The sequence below is a fragment of the Symphodus melops genome (assembly GCF_947650265.1).
Source record: "Symphodus melops genome assembly, chromosome: 18".
Classification (NCBI taxonomy): Eukaryota; Metazoa; Chordata; class Actinopteri; order Labriformes; family Labridae; genus Symphodus; species Symphodus melops.
In genome coordinates, this window is record NC_136708.1 from 8493857 (window position 1) to 8511623 (window position 17767).

The following is a 17767-nucleotide window of genomic DNA, read 5'->3' on the forward strand; positions in this document are numbered from 1 at the left end:
GCAAGATCTGTACTTTGAATCCGGAGTGGGGTCGTTTCGATGCGTTTCTGTCACAGCGTCTCCGTGTAAACGGGCGATGGTGTTGTTCAAATGAAAGTTAGCTACATTTTAATGAGGGTTGTGTTTTACTTTGAAGCCCCTGTGAGGCCTTTTTTAGTTGTCAAAGAAACAGATTAAAATGATGATAAGTTGCTCTATACGAGCCACAAAAACCAACCAGGCCATCAGAATAAAGGTACACGTTTATATTTGGAAAACTGAAACTGCTAAAAAAAAAAGACCCCCCCCCCCATGAACAAACAGGGAAACATTCAAAAGTTAAGATGAGATTTGTGAGGGAGACAAAAACAAAACAAATACTGCTTGTACATTTACATGGCACAATCAGCAGAGATAAGAAGAGGAGCTTAAATAAAATAAAACCCCCCCAAACGAATGCAGTAACCAATATTTTGCAGAAGCACGTCAGTACTCCAGTGTGCACAAGTACGCTGTAGAATCCAATCTAGATAAGAAAAACCATCAAAGAAAACCATGTAAGTGAGTACAAAAATGACAAAAGAAGACCATTATTTATTAGACCAGCTGTTCAAGGAGGCCTCCTATCTCTAAATCGTGTATCTCTTTTAATCCCCTTTTTGAGATGGAACTTATTTGATGCACGTACATGTCATGTGACAAGTTTGTTACGTGTAATTGTCTCACAGATCCTTTTTTTTTCCACCCGCTCCTCCTCCTGCAGGGAAGCTGGCGCAGAAAACTGGGGCACAGAAGGCTGCGAAACGCAAACATCCACCACTGTCCACACCAAATGCCGGTGCAGCAGGATTTCCACCTACGCCCTGTTAGCGCAGCAAGCTAAAGACCCGGTGAGTTCCCTTTTTGCACCGCCTGATGAACTCTGTGAGTTACGAGGCAACTCCTACCGTGGACTCAGGTCAGATGCTCGTTTCGATGAGATGCTAAAGCAAGATGTCTTTCTTTACCTGCGCCGCTCATCTAAGAAGAAAACAGCTGCAGACTAAAAAAAAAAAAAAAAACGCTGTCAGTTCTAACTTTGTTTGTGGCAGCGTCTCTTTGGTTTGTCTAATTATGTGCTGATCGCCTGCCACTCTCCGCAATGAAGCTACTTTGTTCTTGTTTAGCTTTCGCTTACAGGAGGTCAGCTTGTTCAGCGAGTGACTTCAACCAAAAGAAAGGAGGAGATTTTTCTTTTGTCTGTGTGTGATTTCCGCCTGCAGCACATAACCTGCGCTCCTATAAATATCCACGCGGCTCGCAGTGTGTGTTTGACGTGATTAAAGGCGGCTTTACAGCAGTGCAGGTTAATGCCTGGTTCGGAAAAACATTGACCCATTCTCCTGAATGGCACTAATGGACATCTGATGACCTCACACCTTTCTCTAAACAGCCTCGTCCTTGTCTGTTAGACATTCATTTATTGTCTTACGCTCCCGTTTCCATTGAATCAACGTCTCATTCTCCTTACACCTTTACACATCTTTCCCTCTCCTTTATATGAACACCTACACTTCTCAGGTGTATTCTCCTTGACTTTGTTGGTTGCAAAACATTTCATTTAGCTCGTCTTCTGGATTTTCTCAACGTTTACTTTTGCACCTATGCCCACAAGGACAGCGGTTAAATAATTAGGGAGTGAACGGAGCCGTTTGTTGTTTTTTTTCCACGCACAAGACTCTGTCGAAGTTTGGTCCGTTTGTTCCCGTGTTTGTGTACGTGGGATGTGATTTTCTTTAGAAAACGGAGCCAGTAAAGCAGATCCCCGGGAAGCACTGGAGGGTAACTTCAGGTGTCACACACGTGGAAAGTGGTTGTGAAGAATGAAGGATTTCTGGGAGGAAATGTTCAACCAAACAGATGAAAAAAGGCAGACTGGTCTCAGCTGGCAGAAAGAGAGTGTGTGTGTGTGTGTGTGTGTGTGTGTGTGTGTGTGTGTGTGTGTGTGTGTGTGTGTGTGTGTGTGTGTGTGTGTGTGTGTGGGGGGGGGGGGGGGGATGTTGTCTGTGCTAAGTAATAATACATTAGCAAACAGTGTCACTGAGATAAAGAGCTGCAGGCTCGTGTGGACATCTATCCCTGTGTAACCTCTTCAGAGTCAAACAGTGCTTCTATATGACAGTTGAATATATTAAGGAATGATCCAGTCCTTACACACACGTTGTACCAAATATGGGAAAAAAACAAATCATGTGGAAGGCACTGTGGTTTTGTTACTTTACAACATTTTTTTAATTTTTTACGGAGTCATTATTGAAGCCCCCTAACGGTCTACTGGATGATATATTGAATGAGTCTAGCTGCTGGTTACAAAAAAACGATATTCCCAACTTAATCATTGTTCCTAATACTTGATGTTTCTCATTGGTGTATCATTGGATAATACATCCAATCCAGTCGTAATAGGTGATAGTGATGCTCGGGACATGTTTCCACAAACTATCACCAAAGGAAACCCGATTTCTGTAGAACCGAAAAAAATATATATATTCATTTTCACAAAAGGCAAAAAGTCCAAAAGTCTGACACTGACATGGGGAAAACATGAGGACGACAAGAGGGAAGGAACCGTGAGAGTCAAGAGACACACAGGTAATCCAACACAGGTGAAGACACCACAGAGGCAGGAAGAAAATACAAGAAACACTGAAGACAAGAAGTACAGAATAAATCCAGAACCACAATACACACTCGGAGCGAAACCTTACAGAGGAACGAGGAAACACGAAAGACGACAAGGCAACATGGACAACACACACACACACACAAGGGAAACAAGCAATCCGAAACTCTGAAATACAAACTGAACAAGACCAAAATCATGACACACACACCGTAATACCCATGAGCATCTGGCACCATGACCAGAATATCCAGAGCCAGCTGCTGCACACGTTTGCGTGACACTCAGAGGTATACATGGCTCATTTCTAGAGTTTTTATCTGTCTGTGTTTGTTGCCAGAATCAGAAATACTTAATATATATAAGATATCGAGTCGTGAGAGTCGCTCCTACACATAGCAGTAAGAATGTAAGACTCTGAATAGACATATGAATGAAAGAAGTGTATATAAGAGGAAAAGCAATGAGTGTAAGAGTGTTTAATACAGCTGTGTGTCAATGGTGAAAAGAATGAGCTCTGTACAATGTGCAGAAGGTTCGAAGGAAATAAGCATTATGTTCAAAAGGGAAGTTTTAACAATAAGTTCAGTACAGTGTGTTTCAGCATCGCATGTTGTGTTAGTGGACAGATGGCTTTGATAAGTATGAAGTTCTGAATAATTGAGGAGTTTGCGGTTGTCAAAAGAAAACGGAGAGCGTTCGGTCGTATATGATGAAGAAGCAGAACTTTTTTTTTTTTTTTTTTCTTTCCCTTTAGGGTTTCATACAATCATGGAAGTGCTTGAGCTGTTAAGTGCTCAACAGCGTCTTGAGGAAAAGATTCAAAGTTCTTAGAACCAAGCGTGCCAGAAAAAGCTCCTCCAACTTCACAACTTGTCGTTACGTTTTAATATAATAGCCAGTTCTTCAACCATATGCTTACTTTTCCCGGCACTGTGTCTTCTAAAGTTAGTGCTCGATTCATTTAACTGTCGTCTGCAATGCACAAGCACATGTTTGATGTCCAGATGCTGAGTCTGCTTGGACACATTTGACTCTTTTTAAATGCAAAATAAAGAAGAAATGCTTTTAAACAAGCGTCCCCCCCTCCTCCTCCTCTGTGCAACATTGGGATTTCTTTGAACACAGAAAGTATACTTGCACAGTGCTTCATAGGTCGCACACCAGGGGTATTATAAGGCAGTTAAAGGTTCCACAAAGCTTAAAGGGGGATCGTACTGGGATGGGTCATACGGGTTACAGCTGCTGTGGACTTTCATTCGGCTGGATCAAGTCATTTAATCCATCCAAGTTTGGATAAGCCAAGTTGAAAGTTGATAGTGTCCCCAGTGACACAGCTGAGAGGAAGAGATGGCTCAGTAAGTCACTCACTTTTGAATGCTAAAGCTTTTTTTTTTCTTCTTTACCCAAGATGCTTGATAGCTACACGATATAATCCTCGGATAATTGTAAGAGTTGTCATTTTCCCCCTGGATAACCCCCACCCCCCTTTTCCTTTTTTTTTTATATTAAATGTAAAGAGGGTCAAAGTAAGGTGATGGCCTTCAGTGGAGTAACCACAGTTATTCATTATGTTGTCCCTCAAAGCTTGAATTACTCCACAGGGCTCTGGAACCTATTAAAGAACTGGGGGAAATGTTAATTCTTATTATATGGAAAAAGCGCAGCGGCTGCGACCTTTAAGCCGAGAGCGTCATTCCACTCACTGTTTCTGGCTCCTGTGACTCCTCTTCCAACTGAACAATATTTACTTCGCCATCGCTGCAGCGAGCATGTCAGACATGTGGAGTAAAACAGGAAACACATTGACTTTTTGTGGCATTTGTGGCATCTGTAAAGAGCGTGTGAGTCATTAGTGATTCACCAGTCAGCCTCTGGTGCCACCATTAGACCTGATATAGAGGCCTGGGGGATATGGGTCAGAGTGTTTGTGACCGTGGCTCTCAGTCAGGGTCTGTTGTGGTCAATGTTGAGTGCACTTTGTAGCTTTAGGGTTCTTTAGAGTTGGATTTGGTTTCAGAGGGAGATTGGATTGTGTAAAGGGAGCGAGGGAGGGGACGTCAGATTGAATTTGGCAAGGCATAAGAAAACAACAAAAAAAAACAAAAAAAAAAAACCCTCAGCATCATCCAGACATGCCAACATGGGTGACAACACTTCTGTGCGCGCATGCGGGCCTGCATGCAAAGAAACTTTGGATCAAAACACACATTCGTATGCTGCGTCCAGCCTGTGTGGCTGCTGGAGCAGAGCTGAGTATCAGCAGCCCCAGCTCTGACAGCTTATCCCAGGCCTCGGCGCTAGGGACAAGGAGGGCTGAGGATTAACCTCCATGTTTAATAGAAAAGGGAGGGGGGGGGGGGGGGGGGGGGGGGGGGGGGTGGAGGTGGTTGTGGAAGGATTTAGAAGCCGTGCTGCCATTACAGGCCGTTTACAGTGAAGCGAGGGATAGCCAGTTAATCCTGTTTACTTTCTATAGCCTCTGAGATTTCTGTGTGTGTGAGTGTGTGTGTGTGTGTCTGTATGAGTATCCTGCTGTCTCTCTCTCTGTGTGTGTGTGTGTGTGTCTATAGTAAGACCTCCTATCAGACACAAGGCAGAGGTTGTTACTTTAGAGAAACATGAAAAAGAGAGAGGTAGAGAAGGAGGATGAGTTTGAGTTCACAGAGCCAAACAATGAACCAAACCACTTAATTCCTAAAATGACTGCAGTGGGAATACAAACCTTGTGGACTCATTGCCTCTAAAGTTCTCATATAAGGATCATGGGAATTGGAGTTTAAAGGAGGAATTGGCTTTATTAGAAAAAAAAAAACAGTTTAACATTCTCAACGAGTTAATCAAGCCAGTTTTACCTCTTCGCTTCACTATTGTCAGCAGATAATGGCTGCTGTGCTATACGGTGTTGACAGGGAGAGTTAATTACGCTTTTCAAGTGCCACTCTTGCAACTCGCTTTCACAGCTACAGTTGAATTCATGGCTTGTGCTTACTTAAGCAGGTAAGCAGAGATGAGAACAGAAATGTCAGTGGTTCAAACAGCACCTGAGACCTTGATCTGGACCGGCTGGGTGAGTGCACAAACCAGGAAGTGAATCCACGCATGGGCAAAGAGGGGGAGCGGAAAGGTTGAGAAAGATGAAGGTTTTTCAAACAGGAGGCTCACTGGGTGCGGCCATGCCCATGATATCATGTAACTCACTGTGTTTAGTTGAGCTTTTATTATTTATTTTTTTGCAAGACAAGAGACGATACATCAACGAAAAAAGACGAGCTTTTATTATTAAGTTCATCACTGGCCAAAGAGGCTGCTCGACTGTGTTGTGATGGCAGATATGATGGAGGTGCCTCAAGATGGCGGCTGATATTTTAACTTATTTAACTGGAAAGAAAAACAAGGCCTGCCCTAGATAAAGCCTGACTACAAGGTTACAGTATGCAAATATGTTGCGCTTGTCAACTGCAATTAAAGCTCGAGGGCTGCTCAAATTTATGAGGGGGACTCATGAATCACATTAGATTCCTTGGATCCCTTGTCGAATTAATTGAAGGTGAGTCAGTGACACGGGAGATGATGAGAGAGTAAACAGGTGAAATTATTTAGCTGCGCGTCTCCGGCTTGGGAAGCTTAATAGCTGAGCGTGGGTGTGGTCAGGAAAGATAATGGCATATTTTAAAAATTAAGTTAGTTTTTTTTTGTTAGGTTTTTTTTTTTTTTTTTTTTTTGGGGGGGGGGTGGCATTTTTTGAACTTTTGTGGAAAACAATTTTTTTTGTCTAAAAAAAATGTTTGCACAGAAATGAGCCCTTTTGTTGACCTCATTTCAAAATCTGATAGTGTTTTTGTTGAACTAAGCCGACTGCAACAAGAGTTTATAATAGAACTCTGGGCTTCAGGTTTTTGCCTCCATAAGCAGGACATACCTCAAATAGTGTGAATTAAAAGTCCTCAGGACAGGACCAGCCCCTGATATGATGACTTTACATTTTACTGTAAGTCACAATGTCAGCCCTTCAGGTTGTCACACACTGACAGGAGAGTTATGGTTTGTCTTGAGGCCACTGAAGCCAGAGCCTGTCAAGGTGAACCCTCCGGGGTCGGATGAATTGATTCAGCTGGAGCATATCGCAGGCAATATTTACCTAGCGCCTTGACAGCAAAACAGGCAGGAACACTATATTAGCAAGATGTAGAGCTTGAAGGCTCTGCAGTGGCACGAGCTGCTTGTTTGTTCAAGAATGTGGTTAATGGAGCATTACTACTAAAAAAAAGCACATTGCTTGAATTTTCAAAATACCATCATTTTTGGAAGTTTTTCAGAATTTCACAAGGGGCTCACAGTTTCCATGGTCTACATGGGGCTATGAAAGAAAAAAAAAAGTGGTATTGGATACCCACTTATGTGTGCAGATTTACATCCAGAGACTAGCTTCACAAGAAGAGTGACAATATTGGAAACTGAAACAACATGAAGTATTTATACCTTCTTGGGCTGGGAGAGTTAGGACTGCACACTAAAAGGGAATGACGCTCGTGACATGACAGTGGGTTACCTCTGGGAATCTGTCAGGCACGAGTTTGCTGTGGCTAGGTTTTTCAAAATAACATCATTGTAACAAGTTAATGGCATCTTATTTCCTACCAATCACAACAGTTATTACCATAACTCACACCTGCAACTATTTTAATTTGGCCCATTGGAGTAAAGAAGTAAACGCCTTGTGTAAGTGCACTCACACTGCTCCAGGACGAACCGGGACTGAGCACAGTTACCTCTTGTAGCCGACACAACATCTCAAAAAAACACAAAAAAAACGAGTACTGTAAATCCTCTGTTTGCGAGACAGACGGACTCGTGAATAAAACAATAAAAAAGGGACAGGGTTTATTTTGAGGCATTTCAGGTACAGCCATAACACCGCTGATTTCCTGATAATGAAAGGCTGCGCTTGTGTTCGTGAATGAAGCACACCTCTTCCAAGCAAGTTCCAAGTGTACCGTGCTTGAGCACAGATCAGAGCACTCACGCTAGTCAAACAAACTGGACTTTGAGAGTGAAGCATGCTGGGTCATGGTACAGATTGATTAGTTTGAGTGTGCCCTGAGACTTAAAGGGGACATATTATTATTATTATTATTATAAAAAATATTATATTATCTTTCCACTCTTTAAAACAGTCCCCTGTGCTCTAAATGAAACATCTGTGCTGTGCTTTGGTCAAAATATAACATGAATCAAGCACCAGAGGAGGTTTGTGACCCAGAAACCAGCTCTCTATGAACGTTCTGTTTTGGTGTGTGTGTCTCTTTAAATGCAATGATGTGTTGCAAGACTTATGCAGACAACAAACAAATGGCTGGAAGGATTCATTTCAAATTTTGTGCCTCAATAAACACTCTGGTTACCCCAAAAAAAACGTTCCAAAACACTGTAAAAGTGGATTTTTCATAATATCGTTATGTTTTAATAATATAATTTCTGTTTTGGACTTCGCTATTTTTGCTAAATCATACACACTCAGTAACCTGTAATTATCTATTCTGAGTCCTGTTGCTCCTTTTTATATTGAGGATGCACGTATAGGGTTACTCAGAAAAAGTGCACCAAATGTTGAATCTGTATGTCATCCTGCCCCAAAGGAATAGAGAAGTAGTAGAAATAGTAAAAAAAACAAAAAAACTTGGACTTGGCGTAGTGAAGACCAGGATGAGACGGACCCACCGCTGAGACGTTAGCAAGAGCTGGTGCTAGTGTGGAAAGAATGGGAGACACACACACAGAGGGAGAGACACAGAGGGTGGATAGGGAGGAGTGCAGGCAGGAGGGGGAGCCAGTGAGAGGAGATAAGTAGGTTAAACTTGCTGAGCTGAAAATAGCTATCTTCTCCATCACATGGTAGCTGAGCTGCCCAGGGGAGCCTGGCCATATACAGCACCGAGCCACAGCACACTCTCCCCTAATCTGGAGTCACTCTCCTCTCAGACACACACACACACACACACACACACACACACACACACACACACACACACACACACACACACACACACACACACACACACACACACACACACACACACACACACACACACACACACACACACACACACACACACACACACACACACACACACACACACACACACACACTAAACACAGGCACCTATCCTCTTTAACAGGAACACAATATTACTGTATCTATCTAAAGCAGGGCATTTGTGTGACACTGTAGCCTCGGGCTGTGTGTGTGTGTGTGTGTTTGTTTGCGTGCATGGGTGTTTCCCTCCTTTTTTTTTTTTTCATTTGCAGCATCCTTCCACATTATGAAATTCGACGCCTCATCTTATCACACGCACACGTAACCTTATCACGCCAATTAAGGAAACACTGTTAGACAAAATGACACAATAAAGAGCTCAGGGACAATGTGTGGATGTATGTTTAGTGACTAAGCCTGATGTACAGTCTTTCCATTGGCTGCCTAAGTTCAAACAAAGACAAAGTACAAAGAGGCGGAGAGGGACGAGGAAATTCAACAGGCTTGTGTAAAGTGTGTTTGTGTGCGTTTCCACTCATGCATCAGCCATGTTTGATCCGTCATATCTCAAAAAAAACACACACACAAATATGCCTGCATATCTTTTGACCTTCCCCTCCACATAATATCAAAAACACAGACTCTCTGTTCCTTTGCACTCTTCTCAAGGGGCCTGTTCTTTTTCTCATAAATCAGATGCTTGTCATATCCTCTCTTTCACTCTTTTTGTGAAGCTTTTCTGATTATGCCTCACCTCCATTTTTCCCCTCAAGTGTTTTTGTCAGCTTGTGTGTGTGTGTGTGTTTGTGTATGTGTGTGTTTGCAGTATTGGTATTCCAGCCTATTCCACCTTCCTCTGGAGAAAATGGGCTCCTTTTGATAGGCCAGGAAGAAAAAGCTTTGACTCTCCCTCGTTTTCTTCTCTCCCCTGTTTTGCTCCTCCAACACTCTGCTTTCTCCTAGTCGTCTGTAGCTCTTCCCACTCTGTCTCTCTCTCTGAATCATCTCCTACTCCTTTTGAGTTTTTGCTCTCTTTACTCCTTCCTGAAGTCCCCTCAGATTCGGGTTTCCCTCCTCTGCCTTGTGCTCATCTTAAGACACACACACACATACACCTACACACACACACCTTAAACACAAACTGACAACAAAACTACTTTTGGCATCTTCTTGTCCGTGCCTACTTGTGTGAGTATGTACTTTTTTTGCAGACTACACTTTGTGTAGTGTGTGCATGTGTGTGTGTGTAGTGATTAATGTTTGAGATAAAAAAAAAGAAGGCTGGCCACTCCAGGAGGTAAATTGAGGTAAACTGTGTGATTGAGAACTTAAAAGCAGGCCAACATTTAGCCCATTTGAGACGCGGTGGGGTACGTGCTCTAACTGTGGCTTCAGTTGTCTGTCCCTCATCCTTTCAAAAAAGGCACACCTCAGGAGAGAGGCAAAGCAGAGGTGCACTGTACATCATGACCTAAATTGTTTAATTATGCACCGAGGTCTTGTGCTTTTTCCTTTTTACATGTGAAATTATGGAAAAAGTGTCAATGAGCGATATCAGTGCACTTTCCCTGCATGGGAGCTTGATTTGTGTCCCGGAAAATGATATTAATGTGCCCTATAAATAACAGTAAATGGAAGCGTTAATGATGATGGCAAGGGATGATTCTAGAAAAGGTACATTGGCAAGATGATAATTGGACGACATAGCAAGCAGCATCCTTTGTAATTAGGTGACATTATCCTGCTGCAACCAGCGGACTTTGAGGATTACAATTAAAGGTAATTGTATACAATGAGTAGAAAGTTATGAACAGGGGCTATCAAAGGGATTACATTGAAGAAAGTGCTTGATGGATTATGGAAGTGCAAAGCAGGAAAAAGGAAAGAGTCAACAGTTACTTTAAACCAGCCATAAAAAAAAAAAAGTGCACCACACTATAAAGCCAGGTCCCATTTAAAAAAAAAAAAAAAAAAAAAGCAGTATGCTTACAGAAAAAAAAAAGCGATGGACAGATGTTTTTTTTTGTTTTGTTTGTTTGACAGTGTGATTGTCTTACACAGTCTAAATCTGCAACATGCAGTTTGTAAGATATCAAACTCAAGAAGACGCAATTGAAAAACAAACAAACAAACTTTGGGATTGCCAAAAAGCACAATATTAATCCTCCATTTGTTAAAGATCAGTATCGGTATTGGCCATGATTTTAACAATCGTTGCAGCAATTGAAAAAATCAAACAATAAAGACAATAAAATGTTTCTGGATTATTTATTGCGCTGACTAAAAGGACTAAATATTCCTGCTAACTCAACACTGTCTGTCTGGCTTTCTCAGTGCTCCTCTCCTTTTCGCCTTGTTTTTCTTGGCTGATTGAAAGAAGTTAAAATACTTTGCTATTTTTAGCCAACTGATTGATTCACGAGGAAGGCTTTAGCAAGTCAAAGATTGGCACAAAGCCCCGTACAGCTTAGCTTTTATTTCTACAGTTTGGCTAGTGGAATGAGTGAGTATCAGATCCCCCATTCATCCACTATCTAAACTGATTATCCCGCTCGGGGTCATGGAGAGGCTGGAGCCAATCAAAGTCGTCATTTGGCGAGTCCAGGTACACTGGTCGCCGGTCATCAGATCCCACAGTTTTCCCATTGGTCCTGCTGAAGCCTCACTTTCTTATTGTTGAGAACTGCAGTTGTCCTTAAACATATTTTTTTGTTTCTTAAAATAAAGAAACGTTGTTTTTTTACATGCCAACAGAACATTACCTTAAACTTTAAAAGACATTTCCTCTCATTTATTAGATGACAAAAGACACCAGAAAAAAACAGCTTTATACGATACAAATCCAACGAAAAACAATGGATTGTTGTTCTTTCTTGAAGGGGAGGGGATGTGACTTTGTATGACATGATACGTGACATTACATTGCACATTTTGTTTTATTGCAATTGTAAAGGGCAGCTTGCCTGTTCATGATATGGGAGGTCTGCAGCGGCACTGCTGTACGCCAATCATGAATCTATGGTCAGTGTGTGTGATCTCATAGCAGAGCAGCGTCATCTCCTTCAATCCGATGAGATTCGGGGGCAGAAGCTAATCCTTCCCAACGTATAAAGCTTGTTGTGTGCGGCCATTTGAAAAGTGATAGCATACCAGGAGTCGTTTGCTTGGATTTCAATTGGCAAAACAAAAGACCAAGCACTTTGAGTGATCTCATGCGACCTGAGTTGATTTGATTTTAACCCCTTTGTTTACTTCATCCCACCACGTATTTCCCTTTCGATTATTTCACATGACGCGGGGCGGCCCATGTTCAGGGGCTGTCGTCCTCGTCCCAGCGGCTGTGGATTTGAATCCGACTTCGACTCTTTGCTGCATGTCATCCCTTACTCTCTCCTCCATATATTTCCTCTAAAAAATATCTTGAAAAAAAAAGAGAAAGAAATATATCAGATGACAGAGGCTTAAGATGATCTGACTGTCATTTCACTTTGAAAAGCCTATGTGATTCTTTTTTTTGTTATAATTAAAAAGGCTTTGTCTCGCTGGATGGGAAAATAACATGAAGTAAATCCATTTTCCTTTCTCTATCCCTCCTTTCATCTTCCTCTCGACAGGACATGGGTCCGACCAGCATGCCCTCTGTGCCCCTCATGGTGGGCTGTGGGATCTCCTGCACAGCTCTGCTCATCTTGCTGCTTATCTACGCTGCCTTTTGGAGGTACGTGCACACGCTTCCTTGATGATCTCATGTCTGCCTTATATGCCCCCCCCCTGCCTTAGCAGAGAGCAGTGATTTTCCCTCACTGCTCTGGGCTTCTGCTAGTACATAAAAAAAAGTGCATTTGATGTGTGTCCTCTGCTGTGCCAACACTCCCAACGAGGCCTTAATAAGAAACAAATAGTTTGAATGCATGCAGTAGGGGGTGGTGATTAGATTTTTGGTCACACACATGACAGATGGCGAAATGAAGCTAATGGCTCGGCAATGTCCAAAAAGATCAGATCATTAATCTGTCATTAACACTTATCGCACATGTCTCTCCTCTCTCTCTTTGTCGCTGTGGCCCTCTCTCGGCCCTTCGCTCTGCAGGTATATACGCTCGGAAAGATCCATCATCTTGGTGAATTTTTGCCTCTCCATCTTGGCCTCCAATTTATTGATTTTGGTGGGACAATCACAAACGCTAAGCAAGGTAAGGCAGAAAATAGAGAAGGCACTAAATGTAGTGTGTATTGCAGTAAAATAATGCTCCAAACAAGCCTTTTGTTACGTCTAGACACAAAGCAGTCAGGGAAAAAACTAAACAAAAACAATCACAAGGCTCCAGTTTGGACACCTTTTACTTTAGTTCTCAAAGTAGTAGGCTTAATTTTTTTTCAGGCACACATTAATCTCAGTGCTCTGACTAAGCAAGCCCGCAGTGTGTTGGTCAGTATCGATCAGAATGAGCAGCACAGCACAGCCAGGTACAAATCCTATTCCTCCACTTTGCTTTGTGCTTTATCAGACTCCATTTTTTTCCGTTTTTTGTCCTCTTTATTTTGCAGAGCTTTCATTTTCCTCTGCTGACTAGTCCCGAGAAATGATTCATTGTGACACCTCTCACAAACCGACTTTTCTGTAACTCTCTCTCTCTATTTCCCTGACTTTCTTTTTTCCCGGTGTAGGGCCTCTGTACTGTGACTGCTGCCTTCCTGCATTTCTTCTTCTTGGCGTCCTTCTGCTGGGTGCTGACAGAGGCGTGGCAGTCCTACCTGGCTGTCATCGGCAAAATGAGGTCACGACTCATCCGAAAGCGTTTCCTGTGTCTCGGCTGGGGTGAGCACATGCATTATCCTGCTTTCGCACACTCACTCATGACTGCTGTGTAAAATCAGGCACCTGCAGCAAGACGTTACTCACTTGAATTCAGGTGTTAGCAGGACTTCTCTCTTTGGAAACTTTGAGTTTAGTCATATTTCAGTCTTTATTTCCCAACAAAAACTACATTTATTTCCCCCCCCCTCACGTCTGCTTATCAGTGTTACTTTGAAACATTTGGTCCATGAAATACCTTCAGTGCCTGCTAGCTAGCAAGCATAGCTAACATTGCTAGCAGAGATATGATTAAATACATCACGCTGCTTTTTTAGCCATAGGTCTGGAAGCTAAATAAACATGTCATGAAAATATGATACTAACAGGTGAAGACAGTGTTTTACTGATTCAGTAAATCATATTACGTTCGATTAGAAGGGTCAAGCACCATAAAGACGTGCATTTTAACAGCAGTTTTTTAACCCATTGGTCTCCATGCCCATCTTTGTTGTTATGTTCTGCTTGGAGTTAAGTATTGTATAATACTGATGTGATTTCCGAGAGACTTCTATCATGTGTTCACTGTTTAGCCAATTAAAATGCTGGCTTTCAATATAATTCTCTGTCCTTCAGTTGAACCTCAAGGTGACAAGAACTGATGACAAAAAGTGGCAACACACATTTATTATGTGAAGAAAATGAAAACAATTATAATTTGTGCGCGTTTAATTTGTTTGCTTATTTGTATCGTTTTATTGTTATGCATTTATTTTCTCAGTACGTTGAGGATTTTTTCGGGTAAATTTGGCAAATAAAGCTTAAATAATCTTTGGTCGCAGACACAATCAAAGGGAGGGAAGGTAATCTGTGCTGTACATCCCCACACCGTGCTGTCCTTTCACTGAACTACAGCCTGATGCAACAGGCATGTTAGAGGATAATCAGAACATATGATAACATCGCTATGGTGCAGGGGAGATGCTTTAAGATAGCATCACAATAAAGCACACACACACACACACACACACACACACACACACACACACACCGCCTGTCCTTTTCACGTCATATCGATCCCACCCGTCTAATCTGCCAAGTCATTGATGCCCTCACCTGATACAGAGGAGGGAGAATGCATAGATTGTTGTACAGTCAAAGATAGAGAGAGAGTGATATCGACACAAAGTGTGTGCGCCTGGGTGCGTGTATGTGTGTGTGTGGGTGTGTGTGTGTGTTTGGAATGCAGTGGAAGATGTGCGATTATACTTCCAAATACACGTAAAATGCATGAAACATCGAGCCGAGTGGCGGAGATCAAACAGCTTATCCTCTGCACGTCCATTCGGCAATTTTCTCCCTCAAATGATGTGATTTAAATCAGTTGCCATGGAAACAGGAGACTTGGGGTGTGGACTGGATCTGTGTGAGATTAGCAGCTGTGTGTGTGTGTGTGTGTGTGTGAGTATGCATAATGCAAAGGTGTGTGTTTGGGTGTGTATCATATATTGGAACGTGCTCGATTGATGTTGTCGCTATCGTAATGAAACTTTGCATGTTGTTGGTTCATGGACCACTCCAGTCCGGCTCCCCCACCATCTTATTTTGTTAATGTTAATGTGACTCTTTCTAATTGCTTTTCATTTTGCAGCCATAATCACTGCTTTGTTAATTACATGAATATTTCAGCGCCAAGCTCATTACGGGGGCTGAGCATATTTCCTCCTTTTTCTGGCACACGCTCTGTGACACTTAGTCTCACTCTCTTTCCTACTCATACACACGTATACATGCAGACACACACACACACACACACACACACACACACACACACACACACACACACACACACACACACACACACACACACACACACACACACACACACACACACACACACACACACACACACACACACACACACACACACACCATCTTTTGATTGAGCTAATTAATGCATGACTAATTGACCACTGCATGCTACACCTCATATTTTTAAGATCTCTTTTCCACACACGAGGTCACACACACTGCTGAAAAAAAAAAGAAAAAAAGGTCAACAGCAACGACACACACACAGTCTTACAAATCAAGCTGGATCACAGCCCAGTTTCGTGCCTGTAGCTAGCCTTTGTGTTGGCGAGCACATGCAGAGAAATAGTCTCATCAATAGGGCACCCAGTCAGTTTGAATCACACATGTTACGTTCTATCGCATGGCTGCTTAGCATTTGAATAAGAAGAGCTGCTTGGAGCCTTTCATCCTGGAGGACCTTATTCGGCCGACATGCTTTGTCGTCCTCTATAGGACTGGCTTTCCTCCTTTGAATAATCCTTGTGGTCTTCTTCTCCATCTCTCTCTCTCTCTCTCTCTCTCTACAGGTCTTCCAGCTCTAGTTGTAGCAGTGTCAGTGGGTTTCACCAGAGCGAGAGGTTACGGCACAGACAGCAAGTGAGTACCACTTCATAGCTCCCTTCATTGTCCTTTAAACCGGTCAGGATTTCATCACTTAACCGTATTTATGTGTCTTTATTTAAATTCTGATTTGTGTACGTTTGTCTGAAGGCTCTTCAATGCACCTTCTGCTAATAATTGAATGGATACCCACGTTTCCCTTCACCGTTAAAGTAGTCTCTCTGCTTGTGTTTACTTACTTTTTATTTTGTAACCTACCAGAGGTGGTCAATGGTTCCCCAAAGGCTCAGCTGAACAGAAACAGCTGTAACATCTGTAATCTTCCCAGCATGCATTAAGTGCACTGATGACCACCTCGAGCATACTCTTAGAAAAGACATTAGTTAAGTTTCATATGTATATTCAATCGCTGTTTATTTGATGGAGTTCATTCAAGTAATACGGTTCCATAGCATTGATTACATATACCATGATGCATCATGCCCAAGAAAGTCAGACCTCATGTTGCATGCATTTCCTGAGCTGTAGACTCGGCTACAGTATAAAAAAAAAAAAAGAAAATCGACGAGTATCCAGTCATGAAAAGTACATCTTTGTCCAAACTACCCTGACTTCTCAGTGTTTGTAGGTGATGCATTCATGTGTCACATGGCCGCTCTGAAAGCGCCAAGGACAACTGATTTCTAACTTCCCAAAGTTGTTTCTGAAGAGATGCAAGAACCATCATCTAGAGCTGCAGATTTCTTTTGCACTCTATAAACGCCACTTAGATAGAAAGCCTCTTCTTTTTAGATTTGAAATAATCTCTTGTATGGGAGCCATTGCCAAGACAGCGGCATGCAAACTAAAAGAAGAAGTCAAGGAAAGTTGAATTACCCAAACAGCACAAACACACACACTGTTGTCAATGCCACTATTCATAGGGCTTATCTTTCTATGAATGGACAAATTAAGGCCCCATAAAAGTAGATCGGAAACCTGACATAACCTCCAATCTTAAATCAGGAACTTTGTGATGTAGCGAATTGTTCACGTGTTTCGTGTGTTCAGAATAAGAGTTTAAATCTCAGCGGATTCCTCTCCCCCGAACAGTTTGTGCTAAAGCTGGAAAGATACTGTAAATAAGAACCCTTTAACTGTCGACATGTTTCTGTTGAAATGGTGCTTTGCTGTGATTACACCAACTATGCCACTTCAAACCGCAGACTTTAGCACACAGAGTACGGCAGGGACCAAAGCACGAGTGCAGAAATCTCTCATTTGAAATGACTGTTTAGACTACTTCTCCTTTTCCACGGGAGGCGGGTCTTTCAGAACTTTTTAACTAAAAATCAATCTCATTTGTTATTGTCAGCCCGCAGGAGCTGTTGCATAGTTCTAAGAGCTGTCGTAATTCCTGGAAGAGAAACGTTCCAGGGTGCCAGGGTGGTATGAATGCAGACAGACAAAAGAGGAAAACATATATTGAGATAACTTAATCAGCCACCTGAGATGCTCTGAGCTGTTATTTCAAAGCACCTCTTCTATTATAGAGAATTGATATACAGCAACATGTAGTTATGGTGTATTTCTAAGGTTTCTGTTGAGTTAAATAATCAAATTCAGAGCTGTTAATTTCAGAGCCGAACATTGAAAGACACAGAATACAGTCCTCTGGTACCTAGTAAATAATGAAACTGATTCAATCAAAACCCTAGAAAAGAGATACACAAATGAATTCCCTCTCACTGTAGTTAACATCCCATTAATACGAGAGCTTTTATTAGCTTTTGGGGTTTGTTTGTTTTTTTTGTATTTTTTTTATTGAGCTGCAATTAAGACAACAAAGGGGATTCAGTATCGCTCTGATGACATCACTGGAGGACACGTTTAAACTCAT

The 17767-nt window shown here is 42.1% G+C and overlaps 1 protein-coding gene across 11 annotated transcripts in view; it reads left to right on the plus strand.

The window, feature by feature from the left end:
• Positions 1 to 17767, plus strand: part of adgrb2 (adhesion G protein-coupled receptor B2) — a 227220-nt gene that overhangs the window by 165262 nt on the left and 44191 nt on the right. For all 11 annotated transcript variants that reach the window (XM_079368683.1, XM_079368685.1, XM_079368684.1 and 8 more), the window contains 5 exons: positions 743 to 869; positions 12293 to 12396; positions 12769 to 12871; positions 13347 to 13497; positions 15855 to 15924. In XM_079368683.1, the coding sequence (XP_079224809.1) occupies positions 743 to 869; positions 12293 to 12396; positions 12769 to 12871; positions 13347 to 13497; positions 15855 to 15924 (555 nt within the window). The remainder of the gene's footprint in view (positions 1 to 742; positions 870 to 12292; positions 12397 to 12768; positions 12872 to 13346; positions 13498 to 15854; positions 15925 to 17767) is intronic.